Here is a 23,443-nt window from a genome sequence, read left to right as displayed (position 1 = left end):
AACCAACAGATTATGGCATAATCTTTTTCTCTTTGCTGTAACATCTCCTGAGGATTTTGTTTAAATATTGTTCTAGCTATAAATTATCATGCTACTGATAGTGAAAGTTGACATTTAAGGGAAAAATACTTAATTATAGCTAGTGTTTATTTAATTTTTTTTTAAAGCGCATTGAATAATTACAGTGACTCTTCTTGCTCATTAAATTTTATTTCACTTAGGATGGCTGCATTATTAGCAGAGCTGTTTTAGCATGATATGCCCATTCGTTGACTGCAGAACAGCGCCACGCAGAGACCAGATTAATGTAAATGGGGTTGTCTGCCTTCTTCATGCTACGAATGTGTTATTTTTCTTGTTTAGTACATGGGGGCTATTTAATAAGCCTTGGATGGAGATAAAGTTGACTGGCCAGTAATTTATCTCAATCAGCTCCTAACTGCCATGTCACAGGCTGTGTTTGAAAAATTACCATTAGTAGCTGATTGGATGCTACTTTGGGGTCTATTTACTAAGATTTGAACGGAGATAAAGTGGATGGAGGTAAAGTACCAGCCAACCAACATGTAACTGTCATATTTCAAACACAGCCTGTAACATGGCAGTTAGGAGCTAATTGGCTGGGACTTTATCTCCGTCCACACACTGTTTATCCAATGCTTAGTAGATAAACCCCTGTATCTCCGTCCACTTTATCTCTATCCAAGGCTTAGTAAATAGACCCCATAGTTCCTTACATTTTACGAAGGCCGGTGCTAGGGTGTTTGGTGCCCCCCTGCAAACTTTACATTTACACCCTCCTATACATAAAAAAGGGTCCACACGCTGAAGGCGTGCGTCGCAAAAAGGGTTTAGTCTCACAAGGAAGGGAAGTGGGCACACAACAGTACCCCCAATTCAAATTACGCCACACAATAGCAAAATCTTTTTCACAGAACACCACACGTAGTGCCCCTGATTCATCTTACACCACATAGTAGTGAACCCCTAATTCACGTTACGTCACACAGTGGTGCTCCTTAGTCACGTTACGTCACACAGTAGTGCCCCTTACACATGTTACACTAAACAGTAGTACCCCTTATACACAATACCCACAGTACTGCTGTCCACAGTAGTAGTGCCCTTTGCACAACGCCCACAGTAGTAGTGCCACACACAATGCCCACAGCAGTAGTGCCCCTTACACATACTGCCCGCAGTAGTACAGCCACACATAATGCCCACAGTAGTCGTGACCCTTACATATATCAGCCACAGTAGTAATGCCACACGTAATGCCCACATTAGTAGTGCCACTTACATATAACCTCCACAGTAGTAGTGCCTTTACACATGTACACAATAGTAGAGCCACACAATGCCCACAGCAATAGTGCCACACATAATGCCTACAGTTGTAGTGCCCCTTACACATGTCCACAATAGTGCCACTCATAATGCCCACAGCAGTAGTGCCACACATAATGCCCACAGTTGTAGTGCCACACATAATACCCATACTAATGAGGGCGACCAAACTAATTAAGGGCATGGAGACGATGGAATACAAGGAAAGGCTTGAAAGACTAGGCATGTTTACATTGGAAAAGCGGAGACTAAGAGGGGATATGATCAACATCTACAAATATATAAGGGGACAATACACAGAGCTTGCGCGGGACCTGTTTTTGGTTAGATCAACACAGAGGACTCGTGGACACTCGCTCAGGTTAGAGGAGAGGAGATTCCGCACAATACGGCGTAAAGGCTTTTTCACGGTAAGGACAATACGTGTTTGGAATTCCCAGCCCGAGGGAGTTGTAATGGCGGAATCTGTCAACACCTTTAAGAATGGGTTAGATAAATTCCTAATGGATAAGGATATCCAGGGGTATAGTGCATAGTCATGCATTATAGTTACTATAAATAGGGATAAAATGCAACGGCTGACAGCAGCATCAGTCAGAAATTTTAGTCAAATCATCATGCATAGGACACCACAAATAGGTTGAACTCGATGGACAATTTGTCTTTTTTAGTAGTGCCCCTTACACATATTTCCATAGTAGTAGTGCCACACATAATGCCCATAGTAGTCAGTGCCAGATTAAGTGGGGGGGCTAGGGGGTAAGTACCTTCGGCGCCCTATCTCTCACGGGCCCCCCAGCCGGAGCTGTTGTACAATGATGATTCTGCCCGTCTCCAGGCTCCATGACCAGCAGCAGCAGCCACTGGGAGAGCTGCTGCTGACGACAGTGCCTGAAGAGAAGTAGAATCATCCTCGACGCCAGACCTGTCTCTACTCTGTATGCTGCTTGCTTCCCTCTTCCGGAGGTAGCGGTGTATCCAGGGAGGAGGGGTGGTCACATCCCGTAACACACAGCTGCAGCCCACCCACCTACTGATCCATTGGAGAACCTTGCATCTCTGACCCTCTGGGCAGAGCAGTGGCTGGGGTAAAGTGCAGATATGCAGACACCGTTCTCACCTCAGGCGATGCGGTAATACAGCAGCAGAGACAGCGATCGGGGCTTTTGCTCCTCTCACACAATGAATGGTAGGCGGAAGGAGGTCCTCACCAGCATGGAAAGAGCGGCCTCTGCGCCTCAGAGCTAAGTGAGGTGAGGGGGATAAAGGGGTATATAATATCTACTAATTAGTAATTAACACCAGAACCCTGGCTCCCCCTGGGTAGGATATATATATATATATATATATATATATATATAAATTATGGATTGATAGATAAAACCTGCAGAGGGGGAGCCAGGGGTCTGGTGCTGAACTGAGGGAGAGGGGGCCCCTGGCGTAAGTGCTCTGAGCCCCCCAAACACGTAATCCGACCCTGATAGCAGTAATGCCCCAGGAAGCCCTTAGTAGCCTCACCCTCCTACAACTGCAGTCCATAAGACAATCATAACGCAACCCCCCCCCCCCCCCCAACAGCTCTATGTAGGGCACTTTGAGGCCACAACTACACCCTCCCCTTACGGCTCTTGCTAGGTTCCAGAACACAGCCTGTATCTCATCATAGGAAGAGTGGAAAAACCCCAAACCAGGTCCCATGAAACAGCCACCATCCCCCAGAGTAGAAGTTTCTAAACGTGGATGCACTCTCTTAAATGACAGAGAAGAAGGGTTCAGGCAGCATTTTTCTCGTGGCTCCTCTTGCACTTGGTGAGCATTAGTACAAGATTCAGCTAATTAGACGGAAGTCCTGTGCGTGGCTGTTCAACATTCTGGATCTCCGTCAGCATGTCACATATTACCCCCAAGAGGTACATCCTGGCCTCTTCAAAATAAATAAAAAGGTCAGGGAAATGTCCATAGAACTTCACCTTATTTGTAAATGAAAAGGGCAGAGCTAAAGAGAGAAATAGGGTTGGGATAGCAAGCTAGAGAGAGAAATGGAGCCGGGAGAGCGAGCTACAGAGAGACACTGGGGCGGGGGAGAGACACTGGGGCGAGTAAGCGAGCTAGGAGAGAAATGGGGTCAGGATAGGTAGCTAGGGAGAGACACTGGGCCGGGAGAGCGAGCTAGAGAGAAATGGGTCCGGGAGATTATTATTATTACTATCCTTTATTTATAATGCGCCACAAGGTTTCCGCTGCGCCCAATTACAGAGTACATATGCACATAATCAAAACAGGAAAACAGGGACTTACAGTTGAAGAGGGTTCACTACGGCTGGCCGGCGGTCGGGCTCCCGGCGACCAGCATCCCGGCGCCGGGAGCCCGACCGCCGGCTTACCGACAGCTTGGCGAGCGCAAATGAGCCCCTTGCGGGCTCGCTGCGCTCGCCACGCTACGGGCACGGTGGCGCGCTACGCGCGCCACACTATTTTATTCTCCCTCTATGGGGGTCGTGGACCCCCACGATGGAAAATAATTGTCGGTATTCCGGCTGTCGGGCTCCCGGCGCCGGTATACTGAGCGCCGGGAGCCCGACCGCCGGCAAACAGAAGACCACCCGTTGAAGACAATATAGGACAAGAACAGGGTAACTAAGCGTAACTACACCAGTAGACGACATAAAGATAGGTTTCAAGGTGGCCAAAAAACTGCAGGATTTGGGCAGTTGAGGATTATTAAAGTAAGAAAAGGATAAGCACATGAGGGAAGAGGGCACTACTAGTGAGAGCTAACATTCTAAAGGGGAGGGACAGACAGACAGGGGTTACATAGATGGGGTAGGCCGAGCATGGGACAGGGGATTAGGATGACATTTGGCTGGGTTTGGTAAAGAAATGGGTCTTAAGAGCCCATTTGAAGTTCTGTAGGGAGGTGGAGAGTCCGAGGGGGAGAGGTAAAGAATTCCAGAGAAAGGGAGCAGCACGTGAAAAATCTTGGAGATAGGAGTGGGAGGAAGTAATCAGAAGACAGGAGAGTCGGCGTGCAGTAGTAGAGCAAAGAGGACGGATGGGAGTGTAAGGGAAGATAAGGTTAGAGATGTAAATGGGAGAGGAGTGAGTGAGTGCTTTGTAAGTGAATGTGAGAAGTTTGAATTGGATTCTGAAATGGAAGGGAAGCCAGTGAAGGGCTCGTAGGAGAGGGGAGGTGGATGTAGTGCGTTAGGTGGGGAACATGAGCCGGGCTGCAGTATTGAGGATAGATTGGAGTGGAGAGAGGTAATTGTCAGGGAGGCCAGTTAGGAGGAAATTACAGTAATCCAGTCTGGAATTAATCAGTGAGTGGATAATGATCTTGGTGGCATCCTGGGTAAGAAAGGGTCTGATCCTGGAAATGTTTTTGAGATGAAAATGACAGGTTTGTGAGAGGTGCTGAATGTGTGGTTTGAAGGAGAGGGAGGAGTCAAGGATTACGCCAAGACAGCATAGTTGGGGACTAGAGGAGATAGTCTTGCCATCAATGGATAATGATATTGTGGGAGGTGATTTCGTGTGTGAGGGTGGGAAGAGAATCAACTCAGTATTAGACATGTTGAGTTTAAGAAAGCGCTGGGACATCCAGGAAGAGATAGCAGAGAAACAGTTGGAGGTACGAGTGAAGAGAGCCGGGGAGAGATCAGGGAAGGAAAGGGAGGTTTGAGTGTCATGAGCATAGAGGTGATATTGGAAGTTAAAAGAACTAATGAGATCACCTAAAGAGGACGTATAGAGAGAGAAAAGGAGATGACCAAGAACAGAGCCTTGGGGGACACCAACAGTTAGTGAGAGTGGAGGGGAGGTAGTGTCATGAGAGGAGACAGAGAAGGAACGATCAGAGAGGTAGTAGGACAGCCAGGAGATGGAAGTATCACGCAAACCAAGAGAGTGAAGGATTTGCAGAAGGAGAGGGTGGTCAACAGTGTCAAAAGAAGCAGAGAGGTAAAGAAGAATGAGCAGAGAGAAGTGGCCCTTAGATTTGGCTGCATGGAGGTCATTGCAGACTTTTGTGAGGGCGCTTTCAATGGAGGGGAGAGAACGGAAACCAGACTGGAGTGGGTTAAGCAGTGAGTGAGAGGAAAGAAAGGCAGTGAGGCGATTATAGACAATACGCTCAAGGAGTTTGGAGGCAAAAGGGAGGAGAGAGATGGGTCGATAGTTGGGGAGGGTGTTTGGATCAAGGGTAGGTTTTTTAAGAATAGGGGAGACGAGCATGCTTGAAGGCAGAGGGAACAGTGCCTGATGAGAGGGAGAGATTGAAAAGGGTGGGAAAGATGGCAACAAGCAGAAGGAGAGAGGTAGCGGAGGTGGTGGGTGGGGATAGGGTCAAACGTGGAAGGGGACGGGACGGATGAGGGCCATGACTTCCTCACCAGATGCATGGGAGAAAGGTGTCATAGTTGGTGAGAGGGAAGGGGAGGGGTTGGCAAGGGATGGGTGGTGGCTGGTTGCCGGTCTGGTGGGATGTGATGTCCTAACGTATGGAGTCAATCTTGGATGTGAAATAAGTGGCAAAGTCAAGAGCAGACAATGAGGAAGGGAGAGGAGGTGGTGGGCAGAGGAGGGAGTTAACAGTGGCAAAGAGGCGTCGGGGGTTTGAAGACTGGGTAGAGATTAGAATTTTGAAGTATGATTGTTTAGCGAAGGAAAGGACAGCACTGAAGGATGAGAGCATAAATTTGAACTGGAGGAAGTCTGCCTTAGAGCGTGATTTCCTCAACTGTCACTCAGCAGTATGTGAGCATTTTTTAAGATATCTGGTGCATTTAGTGTTCCAGGGTTGAGGTGTTGATCAGAGTCAAGAGCAGAAGTAAGAGTTGCATTGTATAGGGGGGATGTGGCTTGTTCAGGGCATGTGTGAGAGAGAGAAGAGCCTCAATGTTACGCTTAGTTATGGTAGCCTTAGGAGGGAGAGATGGGGAAGCAGAGATAGATAAGTTGAAAGATAGCAGGTGGTGGTCAGAGAGGGGAAAAGGGGAATTGGAGAAATCAGAAATATTGCAGCGGTGAGTGAAAACCAGATCCAGTGAGCTCCCGTTCACATGGGAGGGTGAGGAGGTCCACTGGGAGAGACCAAGTGAAGAGGTGCGGTTAAGGAGTCTAGAGGCAGGTGATTTTGTGGGGTTATCGATAGGGATGTTGAAATCACCTAGGATAATGGAGGGAATGTCAGAAGAGAGGAAGAAAAGTTGTCGAGGAATTTGGAGGAAATGCCAGGTGGCCGGTAAATGACAGCAACTCACAGATTAGTAGGTTGGTAGAGGCGTATCGCATGGACCTCAAATGTAGAAAATGTAAGGGATGGTTCTGGAGGTATAAGTTGGTATGTGTAGCAAGAGGGTAAAAGGATCCCAACATCACCACCATGACGACCCCCGGGTCGGTGGGGGGGAGAATATGAGAATGTGAGCTAGAGAGAGTCATTGGGGCGGTAGAGGAAGCTAGAGAGAGACACTGGGGTGACAGAGCGAGCTAGGGAGAGAAATGGGGCCGGGATAACGAGCTAGAGAGAGACATGCGACTGGGATAGTGAGCTAGAGAGAGACACGTGGTCAGGATAGCGAGCTAGTGAGAGACACGGGGGCAGGAGCATGAGCTAGTGAGAGACATGGGGCAGGACCGCGAACTAGAGAGAAACATTGGGCGGGAGCGAGAAAAACGCAGGCGAAGAAGAGAGTGAAAATATGTTTTTTGATGTATTAGACAATGTTTTATTTTGGCATCATTGTCCCATAACATATTAAAAAAACAAACAAACATATATTCCGCTTTTAATGTGGATGTTATTGGTTCTCAAAAACCTGGTTATAACTCCACTAACACCCTTTCCGGATTTGAAGCAATTGTTTCCAAGTGCTTAGTATGAAGTTACATATGATGCAAACAGGAGGAACATTCCATTTATCGCAGCTATATTAATGTTGGAATCTGGCAACAGTTTAATGAGCATTGGGGGTAATTCCAAGTTGATCGCAGCAGGAAATTTTTTAGCAGTTGGGCAAAACCATGTGCACTGCAGGGGGGGGCAGATATAACATGTGCAGAGAGAGTTAGATTTTGGTGGGTTATTTTGTTTCTGTGCAGGGTAAATACTGGCTGCTTTATTTTTACACTGCAAACTAGATTGCATATTGAACACACCACACCCAAATCTAACTCTTTCTGCACATGTTATATCTTCCCCCCCCCCCCCCCCCCCTGCAGTGCACATGGTTTTGCCCAACTGCTAAAAAATTTCCTGCTGCGATCAACTTGGAATCACCCCCATTGTGTTAAATGTTTATATGCCTAAGGCTAAAAAATTATAACGAAGGGCCTGATTGAGACTTGAACTTAATTCCGGCTGCATAAAGATCTTGTGATTATTAGCAGCTTGCATCAGGGCCACGCTGCTTAGAGCAATTACAGCAGATTTACAGTCCTACAGATCAGATTTCCATTTGCAACAGAGTTACTGGGCAGCAATGGAGTGTATCCACGTAGGAGAAGTGTTCCATGGACATATTGGTGGTATTGTGGGCTACTCAGAGGTGTTCTTTCAGTGGCGTCTCTTGTGCTAAGAATGGGGCTGGTGCACATGCATGCTGATAACCACCTTCTTAGATACAGCTGACTCTGAATAAAAGCGGAAATCTCTTGCAGTTGTGGCCGCTTTGTGGGTTTAATTCAGATGCGGACGCAAAGTGGCTATTGTATGCGGATTGGTCAATGTTTTCATACTGCACATACATCTAAGCCACAGTACACATGCGCAGAATTTCGGTGATGGTTGCAATGAGGGATTAGTTGCAAAGTGAGTGACTGGTAGACAGCAGTGGCGTGCGGTGAGGTCAGTGGCTGGGGAGGCACAAGCAGCTAACATCCCCCCCCCCCCCACCACCTTTATTCATAATACCAGCACCAGGCAGAACCAGCCAGGGGGGGGGTAATGCCATAGCAGGGGAGACACTCGGTATGGGGTCCCCCTGCCATAGCATTAATCTTCCCCCGCAAGCTAGTCAGCCCAGGGCTGGAATTCCTCGGAAGTGGGGACCCCCCAAAAAAAAACATGGGGTCCCCCTCCCGAGCAATAACCAGCACTGGGCTGATAGCCCAGTGCTATGCCCCGCACCCCTGGTGGCGGTGGGTGCGGGGTTCATTGTTAAAATTGTTCTTTACAGGTGGCCTACAGTTCCCAGCAAGCCTGCCCCAGCATGCTGGCACTTGGAGAACCACAAGTGCCAGCATGCCCAGACATAATGGGCCCGCTGGCACCTGTAGTCTGTCTGTAAAGAATAGTAATATTGTTCTTTACAGGTGGCCTACAGGTCCCAGCAAGCCTGCCCCAGCATGCTGGCACTTGGAGAACCACAAGTGCCAGCATGCCCGGACATAAATGGCCTGCTGGCACCTGTTGCCCACCTGTAAAGAAAATATTAAAATAAAAACACCACACAGTCTTAAAAAATAAGTTTTATTGCACAGGGTCTTCACCTGAGGGCGGCGGCCTTTAAGCTCTTTTGCATGGCTGCCGCTTCCCCAGGGCTTCAGGCGTCTTCACCTGGGGGGGCGCCACCTCCCCAGGGCTTCCAGCGTCTTTCTCTGAAGTTTTCACCTGGGACGCAGCGGCCTTAAAGCTCTTTTGCATGGCCGCCGCCTTCCCCAGGGCTTCCAGCGTCTTCACCTGGTGGGCGGCGGCTGCTAAGCTCTTTTGCATAGCCGCCGCCCATCCAGGACTTCCGGCGTCTTCAACCTTCAGGAGCTCTTCTCCGCTCCTCCTCCGCCGTCGGACTGACAGCCGCTCCCTCGCGCTGACTTATATAAGTCAGCCAGAGGGGGCCGAGCGATGACGCGGCGAGCCGTGATTGGCTCGCGGCGGCCATCTTCAATTTAAAAAATGACGCTGAGGCGCCATTTTTGAAATGGGTTACCGCTCCGCTGCTCAAACTCTGCACCGCCGCCCGCACTCACGCCGCCCGCACCGCCGCAACAACGCCGCCCGCACCCACGCCGACGCCCGCACCTCTGCCGCACCCACAACAGTGACAGCGGATCCAGTGACGGATCCGCTGGCCAATCACTGTGGCCTGACTGACAGGGGACGTGCTTTCATAGGTTGAAAGCACGTCCCTGTGTGAAAGCGGCACCACTAATGGTGCCGCTTTCCCATGTATTTTCAATGGGCTTTTAATGCCCATTGCTAGGCCCTGCCCGCACCCGCCCCCCGCTCCCATATCTTTCCCTATCTGACAGGGAGGCACCACGATCGGTGCCTCCCAAACACTTTACAATGGACTGGGACGATTAGGATAATATAAAGCAAATACTTATGACACAGAATATGTGTCATAAGTATCTTCTTTATATTATTTTAATCAGTAATGACAGGGGAGGCACTGCCTCCCCTGACTGCACGTCCCTGGTAGACAGTGTGTGGGGGCGGTATTGGGGAGTGGTTGGGTAAACATAGGCGTGTCATGGATGTTCAGATGGCCTTTTCTGTTCGTGCATAAGTTAGCAGTTGCAATCTTACTTGCTACTGGAGCGCCCCCTGCGTCCCAGGAAAGCAGCTCAGTCTGAGGACAGTAATTAAGAGACCGTAGCGGGTGTCCCTATGCTCAGGTTAGTATATAGTTGGGATTGCGAATAGCAAAAGATAACAGCAATTGCAAGAACAACCACCAGGCCCTATATGCAACTTCAAATTAGGCCTGAAATGATAAAAATACTTAAGTGATTGTGTCCTCCATGCTTATGGGTCTAACACAGGCAATCCCAACCTCTGTCCTCAAGGCACACTAACAGTGCAGGGTTTAGTCATATCCAGGCTTCAGCACAGGTGGTTAAATCAAAATAACTGAGGTACTAATTAAGTCACCTGTGCTCAAGCATGGATATCACTAATACCTGGATTATGAGAGTGCCTTGAGGACCGTGGTTGGGAAACCTGCTCTAGCCATTTGGAAATGTAACTGGAAGTTTCCTCCTGCTACTAACCCTGTACAGTGTACGGGTTCAGTATGATTTCCCATTGGACGAGACGCCGGCGTTCAGAATACGGACAGCGGTATCCCGACACCCCCCTAACCCTCACCTGGTCCCTAGCCTAACCATAATTGTCCCCGGTGGTCCCTAACCCTCCCTTCCCTGCTGCTTAAACCTAACCCTCCCTGCTTGGTGGTGCCTAACCCACCCTTCCCCAGACCCAAGTTCTGTCAGGCTTTAGACGCCGGTGTTCCTGACGCGGACAGGTTCCGCGTCCAGATAAGTTAAAATGGTTTAAGAACCTTTTCTGTCATCTGGAGTTTGAATTTTGAGGGATGAGGTGGGGGTAATATTATGAGTTAAAAACGTCAGGAAGATGCATGGGTGCCCTACTCTTGCTTTGTCATTCATCTGCAAAGGATGGGAGGTGCTTTTGTTCTGCAGTAGACCGAGTGATTGACAGTGTGGCAGTCTTGCAGAAACGCACTGTGCGAATAGCTTGTCATACAATTAGGCAAGATCAGTTATATCACAGCATTTTAACTGCTGCCACTAAGTAGGCCAGTCACGTACATTGCTAGCAATTTATATAGTAGTTTGATTGATGTAGGAGTTGCATCTCTCTGTACTCAGCGGAGAGTCTGTCTGCTGCTGAGTGGCAGTGTTTAGACTTGTAAGTGTTTACAATGCAAATACAGATTTTAAATTTCTAGTCTTTTGAGGCAAAGATTATTGTAATGCTCCAAATGCAGCCACATCAATTATTACTGTGAAATCCATTATTATAGTATTCATCTTATTTGTTAAAAACAATGTTTTTAAATCCTAATGGGCTGTTTTGTAAATGAACATTGCTTATTAAGAGAGGGGAGGGGGGGGGGGTAGTTTCATAAATGACTGTCAAGCTCTTAGATTAATCTGGATAATTGATAGTTTTCTTTGGTAATTTCTTATGGGATGCGGTCAATTTACCTTCAATCAAAATCCCGACAACCAATGACCGATGGTCAAAATCCCGACATGGTCAAAAAAACGACATTTAAAAGACAGACAAGGTCAAAATACAGACATATAAAATGTTGACAGGTCAATATGTCGACGTGAGTTTTTCATGTTTTTTTTTAATTGAAACCAACTTGATCATACTTTACCATCCCAGTGGACCTGGAGGGGGAATATAATAGTGAGCCATGCGACATACCAACAAAAAAAAATGAAAAACTCATGTCGTCTTTTTGACCTGTTGACATTTTAAATGTCAGCATTTTGACCTTATCGGTATTTTAAATGTTGGGATTTTGACCTTGTCGGGATTTTGATTGTAGGTATTTCAAACTGATCCCTTTCTTATGTATGTTCTGACAATATGCAAAATTATAAATCATGATTGTGACTACCATGAAAACCACAGTCACATGGTGCATTGATGAGGTAAGCAGAGACGCTTTTAAGTTGTCGTCTGAGCTCTGTATGGACTGAAATCTCCCAATTTTCCACCAGTTGACATGCCAAGAGTGTGGCGTGCTTGTGTAACTGGCAGCCATACTTAAATGCACGTAAGAGATATTTTGAAAAGGAGGTAATTAATTGTAGAATCTACTGCTTAGAAAATTATTAGCAAATACTGTACAATGTTTAAGGTACTTTACTATTTAAACCAAAAAAACAGAAACCTATGTACTGGCTACTTTTTGCCTTCCACCAAATGGGGGAAAAATGAAATTCCTGTGGGTAATGGACGGTTGCGCTGCTGAGACACAGCTCCGTCCAGCTCGCGATGTGACGTGCTGACGTTACACCACGCTCTATCCTGCCCGCACTTTGCTGTGTTCCTGGCCGCGGTGTGACGTGCTGACGTCACACCGCGTTCCCTCATGCCCGCCCGTCCTGCGCTGTCCTGTCCTCCCGCCCGCGGCCCGCCAACCCACACACAGAACTTGAAGTGTTCTGTGGCTGACCGCTGACGGAGTTCTGCAGGATCAGACAGTGGCCCACATAACAGTGGGAAATTCCCACTGACGTTACTGAGGTGAGGATGTGACCATCTGTCTACTAAAAGTCGTGTCCCCCCTACCCCTTCCCCCCTCATCCATCTTTCTTGCATTCATTCTGGTGTTTTGGGGAGAAGGTGTTAATTAACCCATTCATTGCCAAAAAATAATTGGCGAAAATAATAAAAATAAAAATAATTATATATAGATGTGTGTGTGTGTGTGTGTGTGTGTGTGTGTGTGTGTGTACAAAGTATCTCAGAAATGCCATATAAACAGTGTTAACCAGTATATATGCACAATAATATATGATTTCCTTCCTTTCAAATCAAGGGGGTAACATCGGCGTATCTAAATATATTTTGGGGTAAAAGGTAAAAAAAAGTTCCCTGACCGCTGCTCTACAGAGATATGAGGGCAGTTCTTGCAGAAGGAGATGCCACTGTCTACATGTGCGATTTATGTATCCCATTTGATTGAAGAAAATGACTAAAACGTGGGTACGTTGAGTTTTATTCGTAGTCACAGTGCTACCAAACTAAAAGATGTGTTGTAGTTATTAGGGGGGCACCCTATATAAGTATAGCAGTACGTGCCTGCTATTCAACTCCCTGAGGATCAAGAGCTTCATGGAGCTTTCAGGTGATTTCTCAGGGAACTCCTTCACTTTGTGCTATACGTACTTCTGTATAGCCCATCATGTAAGGCTTGTGAGACTCGCTTGTAATCAGAGGTGATAGTATAGTTACAGTCTGTGGCTGTTCCACTAGCAATGTCTTACCAGTAATAGATGCGTTCCCTCGACGCGGTGGCAAGTGCTGTTGCTTAGTGTTGCATGGTAGTGTTTACTTAGGGAGCCAGCCTGTGATGATGCTCTGGTACATCACATTATAGCAAGGTGATGGGGATGCGGTCAGGATGCCGCCGGACGGAATCCCGGCGGTCGAAATACCGACGCCGGAATCCCGACCGCCACAATCCCGACATATTCTCCCTCCGTAGGTGTCCACGACACCCATAGAGGGAGAATATAATAGTGTGCCGAGCGTAGCGAGGCACCGTGCCCGCAGCGTGGCGAGCGAAGCGAGCCCGCAAGGGGCTTCGTTCCGCTCACCACCCCTGTCGGGATTGTGTGGTCGGGATTCCGGCGTCGGTATTTCGACCGCCGGGATTCTGACCGGCGGCATTTAGTACTGATCCCAGGTGATGGGCTAACACATCCCAATTTTGCAGCACACCTCCAGTCACAAAATACCGAGCCATTCGAAGCATCCAGTCACTTTTGTTGGAGAGAGGATCTTTTCCCATCTCTCCCCACCTCTTCCTTTCCCATCTCTCCCCACCTCTTCCTTTCCAATCTCTTCCCACCTCTTCCTTTCCCATCTCTCCCCACCTCTTCCTTACCATCTCTTCCCACCTCTTCCTTTCCCATCTCTCCCCACCTCTTCCTTTCCCATCTCTCCCCACCTCTTCCTTTCCCATCTCTCCCCACCTCTTCCTTTCCCATCTCTCCCCCCACCTCTTCTTTTCCCATCTCTGCCCACCTCTTCCTTTCCCATCTCTCCCCACCTCTTCCTTTCCCATCTCTCCCCACCTCTTCCTTTCCCATCTCTTCCCACCTCTTCCTTTCCCATCTCTTCCCACCTCTTCCTTTCCCATCTCTTCCCACCTCTTCCTTTCCCATCTCTCCCCACCTCTTCCTTTCCAATCTCTTCCCACCTCTTCCTTTCCCATCTCTTCCCACATCTTCTTTTCCCATCTCTCCCCACCTCTTCCTTTCCCACCTCTTCCTTTCCCATCTCTCCCCACCTCTTCCTTTCCCATCTCTCCCCACCTCTTCCTTTCCCTTCTCTCCCCACCTCTTCCTTTCCCTCCTCTTCCCAACCCACCTCTCCCCACCTCCTCCTTTCCCATCTCTTCCCAACCCACCTCTCCCCACCTCCTCCTTTCCCATCTCTCCTCATTTCATCCCACCTCCTCCTCTCTTCCTTTCCACTCACTCTATTCCCATCACTTTCTACCACCACCTACTTCTTTACCATTTTTATCCTTCTACTCCTTTCCATGTCTCCCCACATCCTCCTTTCCCATTTCCTACCATAATCCTTTCCCATCTGCCTCATACTCTTTTCCCATCCTGTTTCCCACTTCCTCTTTTCCCATCTGTCTCCCCACATCCTCCTTCCCCCCCCACACTCTTTTACAATCTCTTTCTACCATCCCCAAATGCATTACAACCTCTTCCCCTTTTATTTCTTTCCCCTATGTGCCCTCCCATGACTTTTCGATCTCTCTCCTGCTTCATACTGCTTTACTATTTCTGTTCCTTGCCTCCTACTCCTTTACCTTCTCTGTCCCTTCCACCACCTTTCCCTATCCGTACTACCCCTTCCTCTTGCTTTCCCATCTCCACCCTCTTTTTTTTTTTTTTTTCTTCTTCTTTTTTTTCTCTTTACCTACCACCTCTCCTTCCCCTTCTCTCTCCCACTCCTCCAAACTATGCTGGTGTGTAAAGCACCAGCCAGCAGAGGGCACAGGGAGGAACAGAAATGCTCCCTGATCAGAGCAACCTGGCCACATCCCAGCCTGAGGAAGGATCCTTGGGCTACCTCTCCTCTTTGCAGAAACACAGCCACCCGTAATAGAGTTGGACTGCCCCTGGGTCCAGGTGTGTGTGTAAGTGTTGAGGGGCGCAGTATCACTGTCCTTTGGCATAGAGTGCCTGGTTTGGGAACTTCTTCCTCCAAAGTGGGGTTGAGAGCCAACTGTGTCCAGGCAGCCAGTGAGAGCTGGGAGGGGGCGAGGTGTTAGACACACTCTCTAAGGTTATAAAACAGAGATTCAAGATTATGGGGTATATTCAATAAGAGTTGGATCCATTCAGACATGCAGTTGTCGGAATGGATCCGACAACCACTATTCAATGGACGGCCGCTGCTGTCAGCGTCTGCGCTGACAGCAGCAGCCGGGAGTGCAGATGGCGGCGGGCGGGGGTAAGCTGGGCAGCGGGGGGAGCAGAGATCGGCGGCCGGAGCTGGCTGCGGTTGGACATGTCTGTGGAGGCGCTGCAGGGAAAGAGGTGCCCCCTCCCAGCTCTCACTGGCTGCCTGGACACAGTTGGCTCTCAACCCCACTCTGGAGGAAGGAGTTGACAAACCAGGCACCCTATGCTAAAGGACAGTGATACGGCGGGGGGAGGCGCTGCAGGGAGGTCTCTCCCTGCAGCCCCTCCCCTCGCTGCCGCAGACATGTCCCCTCGCAGCCAGCTCCCCCCGCCGTCCGCCGATCTCTGATCCTCCCGCGGCCCGCAGCACCGCTTGTCTCCTCACCTCAATCCGACTTGTTTTGAGGTCGGATTGAGTTTGTCGGAAAGGGGGCCAAAACCTGTCTGATTTGGCCCCATTTCCGACAGAAGCACATGGATCGGCGGCTATTCTGCCGATCCACGCGTTTTGCGACAAGTCGGGAATTCCCGACTTGTCGGAAAAAATCAGGCCCTATTGAATAGGTCGGAACCCCTTCCGACCTACTTCTGTAGGAAGCTGCCGTCTTTCCGAAAAGACGGCAATTTCCGACAGTTATTGAATACAGCCCTAATATAGTAATATTTTGCATGTGCTGATCACATGTACCAAGTAAAGATATTCATTATGTAAAAATGTATAAATATTCATGAGAATGCAGCCTATCAATTTACTAGGAGCCAATGCCTTGTCCGTGTTAGTAATAAAGTGCCACAGAGATGATGTTGGTCTCTAGTTGTACAGTAGGCTGCACTCTTATAACCCTTGGTTCTGCCCCCAACATGGCTGCCTCCAGTGTATGTGAGCAACAAATACACTTTAAGGATTGGTTTAAGTATCGCTAATGAGACTGTTAAATGTGTGTGAAGTACATTTACATATATAAGAAAAATGTACAGTTTTGGCTGGTATAGGGGGTTGTTTGGATGCATCTGTTTGTTGTGGTAGAATTATTACCATTTCCTCTCCTGACACTGTACAATTATCTGCATCTGTTGGTTTGCCGGAATTGCTTTTAAAATAATTTTTCCGCACTGTGAGGTGCTTTCCGATTTTATAGCATGCTAACAAGGCTGAGCGGTTTGCAGCGCGGGATTAGTGCCATTCCGGTCTCTCCATAAGGTGATTCTATGCAGTCATCACAACTGTATCAGCAGCTATAGTGCATTCTCCAAGCCCAAAATATTTGCATAACACTTTAAGCCATCGAGCAGCAGCAGACCTAAAATTAAATCATCTGAATGGGTTCTTGGCATCCTGTGGAATGAGTTCATTTAAAGAAATGATCTTGATGAGATGTTGGAGCTGCCATCGGTTTATTTATTTATTTTTCCCGACGCCTTCACAGCTTGCTTGTTTCCTATTTATGATCATTTTTGTGACAATTCAACTCTGTTCAATTCAGAAACTGAGTAATGATCATAATCGCCTCGCCTCACACATGTTCTCAAGTGTCTGCAGCCCCACACTTGATTAAATTTATGAAGTATGCAAATTATTCCTCCAACCACCAGTTACCAGCAAAGCAAGTGGCTTATTGGGTGTTTTCGGGGCTTTTTTTAATTTCATTGTATTATTTTCTCCTATCAGTCACTGCCAAAGTAGTCTTGTGTTGCATGTTTATATGCTTTTGGGCTATTTATTAATTTACCTTTGCTGCTTGATTGTTAGAGAGAATTGAAATACATTTAAGCTAATCCGTGTGCACTTGTGTTTATGTTCACTGGGAATTGTTCTTTCTCTATCCAATTGCTCTTAATTTGTGGTTAGTCTGTGCAGGAAAGCTCACAGAAATCTAATTTGCCCTTAGAAACAATGAACCAAATTCTAAACGAGTCTCTATTACTGTATATTTGGGAGATTTTTGCAGGGCTCTTTGGCTTTATAATGAGGGCGCTATGAGTGGACGTAACACAAAACGACGTGATGACTTTAGGTCAGAGGATGGGAAACTCTGGTTATGCTGCTCTGCTTCATTGTTACAGAGCCTGGATGGCTCAGTATTAATTGTAGCACAGTACATTAGCAGATCATAGGCTACACACAAACACACATGCCTACTACTTTATAGTACTACATATTTTCAGCTTATATGTTAATGACATGAGGAGTAATACATAGCCTAAAATGTAAAACCACAAAACCCAGATGCCGTATGATATACTGCTGGTCTATAAAAACAAGTTTTCAGGATGCTCTGTATACAGAAAAGCTAGGAGAACCTCTGATGCATTAAGTATATTTTTTATTGCAAAGGACATCTAGGGCATTTATTCAGAGATGGCCACAAACCTGATGTTTTCATAGAGGAGTGATTAATGGCCAACTGCGCATGCATCTAAGTTGTACTGCGCTTGTGACGCAGTGATCTTGCAATGGAGGTCGCAGAGAGGATTTATATGCAAATTCTGATACCGTGTTTTTCGCGGCCTGCATCTGTTGTCCCTACACAGTAACAGTGGTTCCAATGTCTCGCTTCCTGCGATCACAGGGCTACTTTAACGTTTGGTAAGCGACTGATCTGGTTCCGCCAACACTCTCTTGGCATGCAACGTTACTGGGACTCAGTGTGGCATTTGCATATGTTTGCACAATATCTGCGTACACATTCACAGCTGCATTTGCCTACGTCTCTGAATCAGGCCCATACTCACAAGACGTACTATAGGGAAATGTAGGTCCAAAAACTGATGTGCCAGTACCCTTCTCGAGACGCCGAACCGTGATCCATACACCAACAGTCCTCCAGTTCTGGCTATGGGGGTCCAATCCTTCCCATTTCAATGAGATTTGTTTTACAAGAACTCTTGTTAGTGTAAGTTTTTGTATTTAGTTTGTTTGGGCGTTAATTCATTACATTTTAGAGATTTATACTGTATTGACTTTAAATATGGGTGAATCTATTAGCAATTACTAAGCAGTCACTGACTAAAAAGTCATTATTTTTTTCTTGTTCCCTGCATAGCTAACAAAACCATTTATATGTCACAAGTTCATGTTTTATTTTTTGTTTCAGATGCATCATCCGGAGGTCCCCCTAAGCCGAGACTGCCTGACTCTACCCTTTCCAACCACTTCCTCATTAGATCTGACCCAGAACCAGTAACTATGTATTCCCCAGAACAGACGTCTCTTCATGAAAGTGAGGGTCTGTTCTATGCTTTTTTTTTTTGTTATTACCGAATTACCTTTCAGATAAATAGTTTTGTACTCCTTGCTGTGTTGTGGAGCTAATCCTTATCTCTTTGCTTTTCAGGATCTTTAGGTAATTCCAGGAGCTCAACACAAATGAACTCCTACTCTGACAGCGGTTACCAGGAAGCCGGGACCTTCCACAACCACAGTGTGGGGAAAGCTGAACTGCGGCAGCAACATTCCTTCTCGGGATCCACTAGTAACCACATGGTGAGGTCATCACGGGCTGAAGGTCAGACCTTTGCCCAGGTAATTTTTTTTGAGGGGAGTGTAGAGTCACACATCTGCTTCTTCTAGCCTATTACCTTTGTAAAAGAGTCTACTTTCTGCATATACTTTTTGTTGTGCTTGCTTAATAATTAGTGACAGGTATGAAAGTTGTCGTTCAGAAACTATAACTGAAATAGCAAATCTTTTCCTGCCATTACATCGGTGTTCACTGCAAAATATGCCATCTGTAAATGGTATAATAAAAGTGAGGAAGTGGCTAGGGAATGTCCTTTATTCCGGGTGTTTGACGCTTTTGTTGTCGGTTTCTTTAGGGAAAGAACATTGTCTCAAATTTCTGAAGTAGGTTGTTACCCAGGGGGGATTTAATTTAGTATTTAACCATGCTGTTTGTGCTTCCTGATCCTGGGTATGGCAGGTGCTCCGGAGCTAGAAGCCCGCTTCAAGAGCTTCGTGTTTCTGTTTGTGTTCCCCTGCTGGTGTGTTGGAGCAGAGAATAAAGTATGAGTAGAGTAGGTGTTCCTACGTATAGGTGTCTGGATTTGCACAGTTGCCTGCTTTGAACTGGAAATGGAAAACTTGGAATGTTATCAACAATATTGGTTATATAAATTCACATTCAATTAAGAGAATTACAAGATGAATAGATGCTTGAAGTAGTCAATCAAAATAACAGCGAAATATAGAATGTAATATAATAAGACCATCGATAATGTGAAATGCTAAGACATCCACACTGTATACAGATGTGTCTTTGTACATTATTGTTGCACTTGCGCCTAACAGCCCCTCCCAGGTCATGCGACTCTAGCGCAGGGTGACATTCGCTTCTTTTTGCCCTAAAATGTGTCTAGTCGCAATGTGACTAAGATAGACCTGGAAACTTTGTGACACTGAGTCTGTGTACAAAGTGCTACAATGCAGCGGCCGCAGCTTTTTTCCACACCAAGTTCCAGTGTGCTGTGTATACATAGTCAGTCTCACACAGGCTGCAAATGTTGCATATCAGATTAATCAGCACAGTCTCCAAGTCACGTCATATTGCAATTAAAACACATTATCCGGTTAAATGTAACCCAGGACTTGGAGTATCACTCGTGCCAGGTGTCTTGCGTCACAATTGAGGACACATTGGTAGGTTAGCCATTGTTTGGACACTGTGCAATTTAACTATTAACTATGAAATTTCACTTTTTATGATTTTTAGCCACCAAATACTATGGCAGCCAATCGAGCAGTTCGCCGTGTTAGCTCCGTTCCTTCGAGGTCACAGTCGCCTTCTTATGTCATTGGATCTGGTGTCTCTCCATCTAGAGGGTCACTGAGAACTTCTCTGGGAAGTGGGTATGGCTCCCCAACGGTTACAGATTCCCAACCTCTTCCTGCTGGAAACACCTACACTTCTACAACCTTGCCTTCTCAGAGAGCAGCTTCTCCTTACACAGTACGGAGGTCTAACTCCCCGACGGGTGTGCGAAGGATCACTTCTATCACTTCTAGGCAAAACACCAACCCTAATGGTATAACCTCCGCTTATCAAACGTTGGGCACCTCTGTCAGGGTTGGTTCCCCACTAACTTTATCAGATGCACAAAATAGAGTTGGCTCATCGTGTCAAGCTCCAATGGGATCATCCTCTTCTCCGAAGCGAGCTGGAATGACTGCGGTTCCACAGCACATGGGGACGTTACCAAGGAATGTGCATGATATCGAACAATATGGTCATCAGCCTTATGACATCTATGAAAGAATGGTTCCACCAAGGCCAGACAGTCTTACAGGTTGGTACAAAGCTATATGTTTGTGTACACATTTTGGAAAACTGTGAATGTGCACATTCATTACATTGCGTATCAGATTACACACACGAAGCTGTAGGGGTGAAGTATTTTTCTATAAAACGTGAGTCCTTGTATGGGGGGCAGATGTACTAAGACGTGGAGAGAGGTAAAGTGTCAGCCAGTCTTCTCCTAGCCGCCATGTTTCAGGCTGTGTTTGAAAAATGACAGGAGCTGATTAGTTGGTACTTTCTCTCTTTCTCTCTCTCTCTCCACTTTATCAGTCTCCAAGGCTTCGTACTCTCCACCATAATTTGCAGCACGGATGGTGTAATGGTTAGCATTACTGTCTCACAGCACTGAGGTCCTTGGTTCGATTCTCATCGTGGCACTTTCTGTGTGCAGTTTGTATAGCATCTCCATGTATGTGTGGGTTTCCTCTGGGTACTCCCAAAAATATACTGTTAGGTTAATTGATTCCTGATAAAAATTAACCCTAGGGTGTTTGTGTGTGCACATGTGGGAATATAGATTGTAAGCTTTAATGGGGAATTCTCTCTAAAGCTCTGCAGAATGCGTGCTCTATATAAATAATTGGTAATAAATATGCATTTTGTCCCAGTTTTCATAAACGGCAAGGTCCTCATGGTAAAATTACTTTCTGTATGCCCATACTGTACAACAATTTCTATACAGAGCTGCTCTAAGAGTCCGCTAAGCGGTATAATAATAATGGAGTATAATGACCGCTCTGCGCAGTGCATGTCATCAGCAGGTTTGCATAGATAATTTGCCTTTTTGGCATTTCCCTGCTTAATGACTGTCTTACAGTAAAGAAAACCTGGTGATTAGGAGTCTGCACTCATTCTGCATTCTGAGAGACCTTCCTGTGTTGTGCCTTGGGCAGAATGTACATGAATTCCAAACCGTAGCGTACCTCTTAGATGAAACGATTATCTTAGAAATTTAGATCAGAAAAATCATGCCAGGTGGGAATGGCAATTATCAATAACAAATTGCCCAATTTCCTTGTGCTATTTTTTCACGTAATTGCCTTTAGATGAATAGAATTCAGTCGAAGAACTAATTGTCAGTATAAGGTAGCCAAGAATAGGTGTTTAAATGCGGAGCCGGTGCGTGCACATGTAGAGAGTTACAGCGGAGACTGATGAGATGGGCATAGCCTTAATGTCATGTTTATAGATGAATGGAATCTCCTAATTATTATTTTTATACCAAGCTAATAACCGTTACAGAGAACAACTTCTTGTTAAAGATCTGATGCTCCTACTCTGTGGCTTAACATCGCGTCGATAGATTATCTATTTCATATTTTTAACGTGTGTTTATGAATTGGTGTTGATGTAAAAAGATGAGGTTGTTTTGTGTGTTTCATACACGCACACGTGCCCACACACACGCAGTTCTCTTGCTGCCCTTCATCTCTTCCATTCATTTTTACCGTTCTCCACTTAGTCGACTAAGGTACACACTTTTGTATATATTATTAGTGCAGTCGACAAACTATATTGGCTGACTCATCTCTCGTGAGTACAGCTGATAGGTCTGTGAACAACGTCATTCACAGATATATTGGTCTGATCTGCTTCACAGCCGATTGCGATATATCGGTACATCTGCTGGCGACCTTCAGCTGACCTGTATGCCAGCAGCAGGAACCTCTGACAGTAAGAACCTTCGACAGTGACGTCACTAACAATTACTGTGGCCAGGCATGTCCGGTGGTGGATTGGTAAGTGTGTAAGCACAAGATCATCTGTGCATAAACCTTACCAATAGTTAGATTAGAAGGTCACTTCATCAACCAAGTGTGTACCCAGCTTTAAGGCGATGTCCAATTAGCCGCTGTAATTTACTGTGGCTATTTGCCTCCTCCGGCACTTATTGGGGATTTTGTTTCACTTGCCTGCGGCAGGCAAAGCAAAATCTGCTATAAGCAGGTTTCCCCCTTCCCTGATCTCGGCCGCAAAAACACACAGGTCCACAAATGTTCGCGGATCCTATGTGTGTACACACAAAGATGGAACATTTTCTGGGTGGAAAAACGGGCTAAGTGGATAGCCTGAAGAAAAAAAATGTTGATATTAGAAAAACAAAAACAAAAAACGTGCTTGACATTTTTTAGGTTCGAATTAAATACCCTCCTAAGGACAGTATCCAATTAGTTGTGGTAATTTACCGCAGCTAATGGATTCGCCGGGGGGGGGCTATATGATTAGCCCCTATACCCAAAACTTATCAGGAATTATGCTTCGCGTGCCTCAGGCACACGAAGCGTAGTTCCCAATAGCCAGCCTTCCGAGCTTAGATATCGCATGGGATCGAGAACTTGTCCTTGATACACATGTGTTATCACCTGAAAAGGGGTAGTTCGGTAAAGAAAAAACAGGCTATAATTTGATTGCCTGATAATGACAATCATGTTAAATTCGCAATAATAGCTCATTTTGTTTCAGTCTAAGAGTAGCACAGCTAATTGGATACCACCCTAAGTCTGCATACACTGTTATCACCATTTCACCACAAGCCTCCTAACTCTGCTCCAAACAGTCAGATTCTCATTTTCACTCCTTCAGTTCCCCATTTTCCTCCCTCACCTTTACTTCCTCTTATCATTCCTCTTATGTTAATGATTCTTCCGTATACCGTCTAGGCTTTGTCCCATGATCTCCAGATTTCTCGGTTTCCTCTTGCCTCCATAGTTTTGTGTTTGTCTGTGTGACTGTTTGCTCCATGCTTCTCATATTGTATACTTTCTACTACTTTTTCTGTATTTCACCTAGTCTTTTGTGTTTATAGAGTCCTGTTTTTCTCCCCCTTTTCCAGCAGTCTTTACCTTACATCTACTCCAACTATTCCTCCTTCAGTCTCCTTC

General features: G+C 46.3%; 1 protein-coding gene across 5 annotated transcripts in view; it reads left to right on the top strand.

The window, feature by feature from the left end:
- The window catches only part of PKP4 (plakophilin 4), a 667,418-nt gene that overhangs the window by 386,954 nt on the left and 257,021 nt on the right, over nucleotides 1-23,443 (top strand). For 2 of the 5 annotated variants that reach the window (XM_063933690.1, XM_063933689.1), the window contains exons 1-3: nucleotides 18,365-18,494; nucleotides 18,603-18,790; nucleotides 19,977-20,550. In XM_063933690.1, coding sequence (XP_063789760.1) covers nucleotides 18,455-18,494; nucleotides 18,603-18,790; nucleotides 19,977-20,550 — 802 coding nt within the window. In that variant the 5' untranslated portion in view covers nucleotides 18,365-18,454. Of the gene's footprint in view, nucleotides 1-18,362; nucleotides 18,495-18,602; nucleotides 18,791-19,976; nucleotides 20,551-23,443 lie in introns of those variants that run through there. The other 3 variants (XM_063933691.1, XM_063933687.1, XM_063933688.1) reach the window with 3 other exon arrangements.

Source organism: Pseudophryne corroboree, chromosome 7, assembly GCF_028390025.1.
Source record: "Pseudophryne corroboree isolate aPseCor3 chromosome 7, aPseCor3.hap2, whole genome shotgun sequence".
Classification (NCBI taxonomy): domain Eukaryota; kingdom Metazoa; phylum Chordata; class Amphibia; order Anura; family Myobatrachidae; genus Pseudophryne; species Pseudophryne corroboree.
Note: the sequence above shows the minus strand (reverse complement) of the source record. Positions and strands in the feature narration are given on the sequence as shown.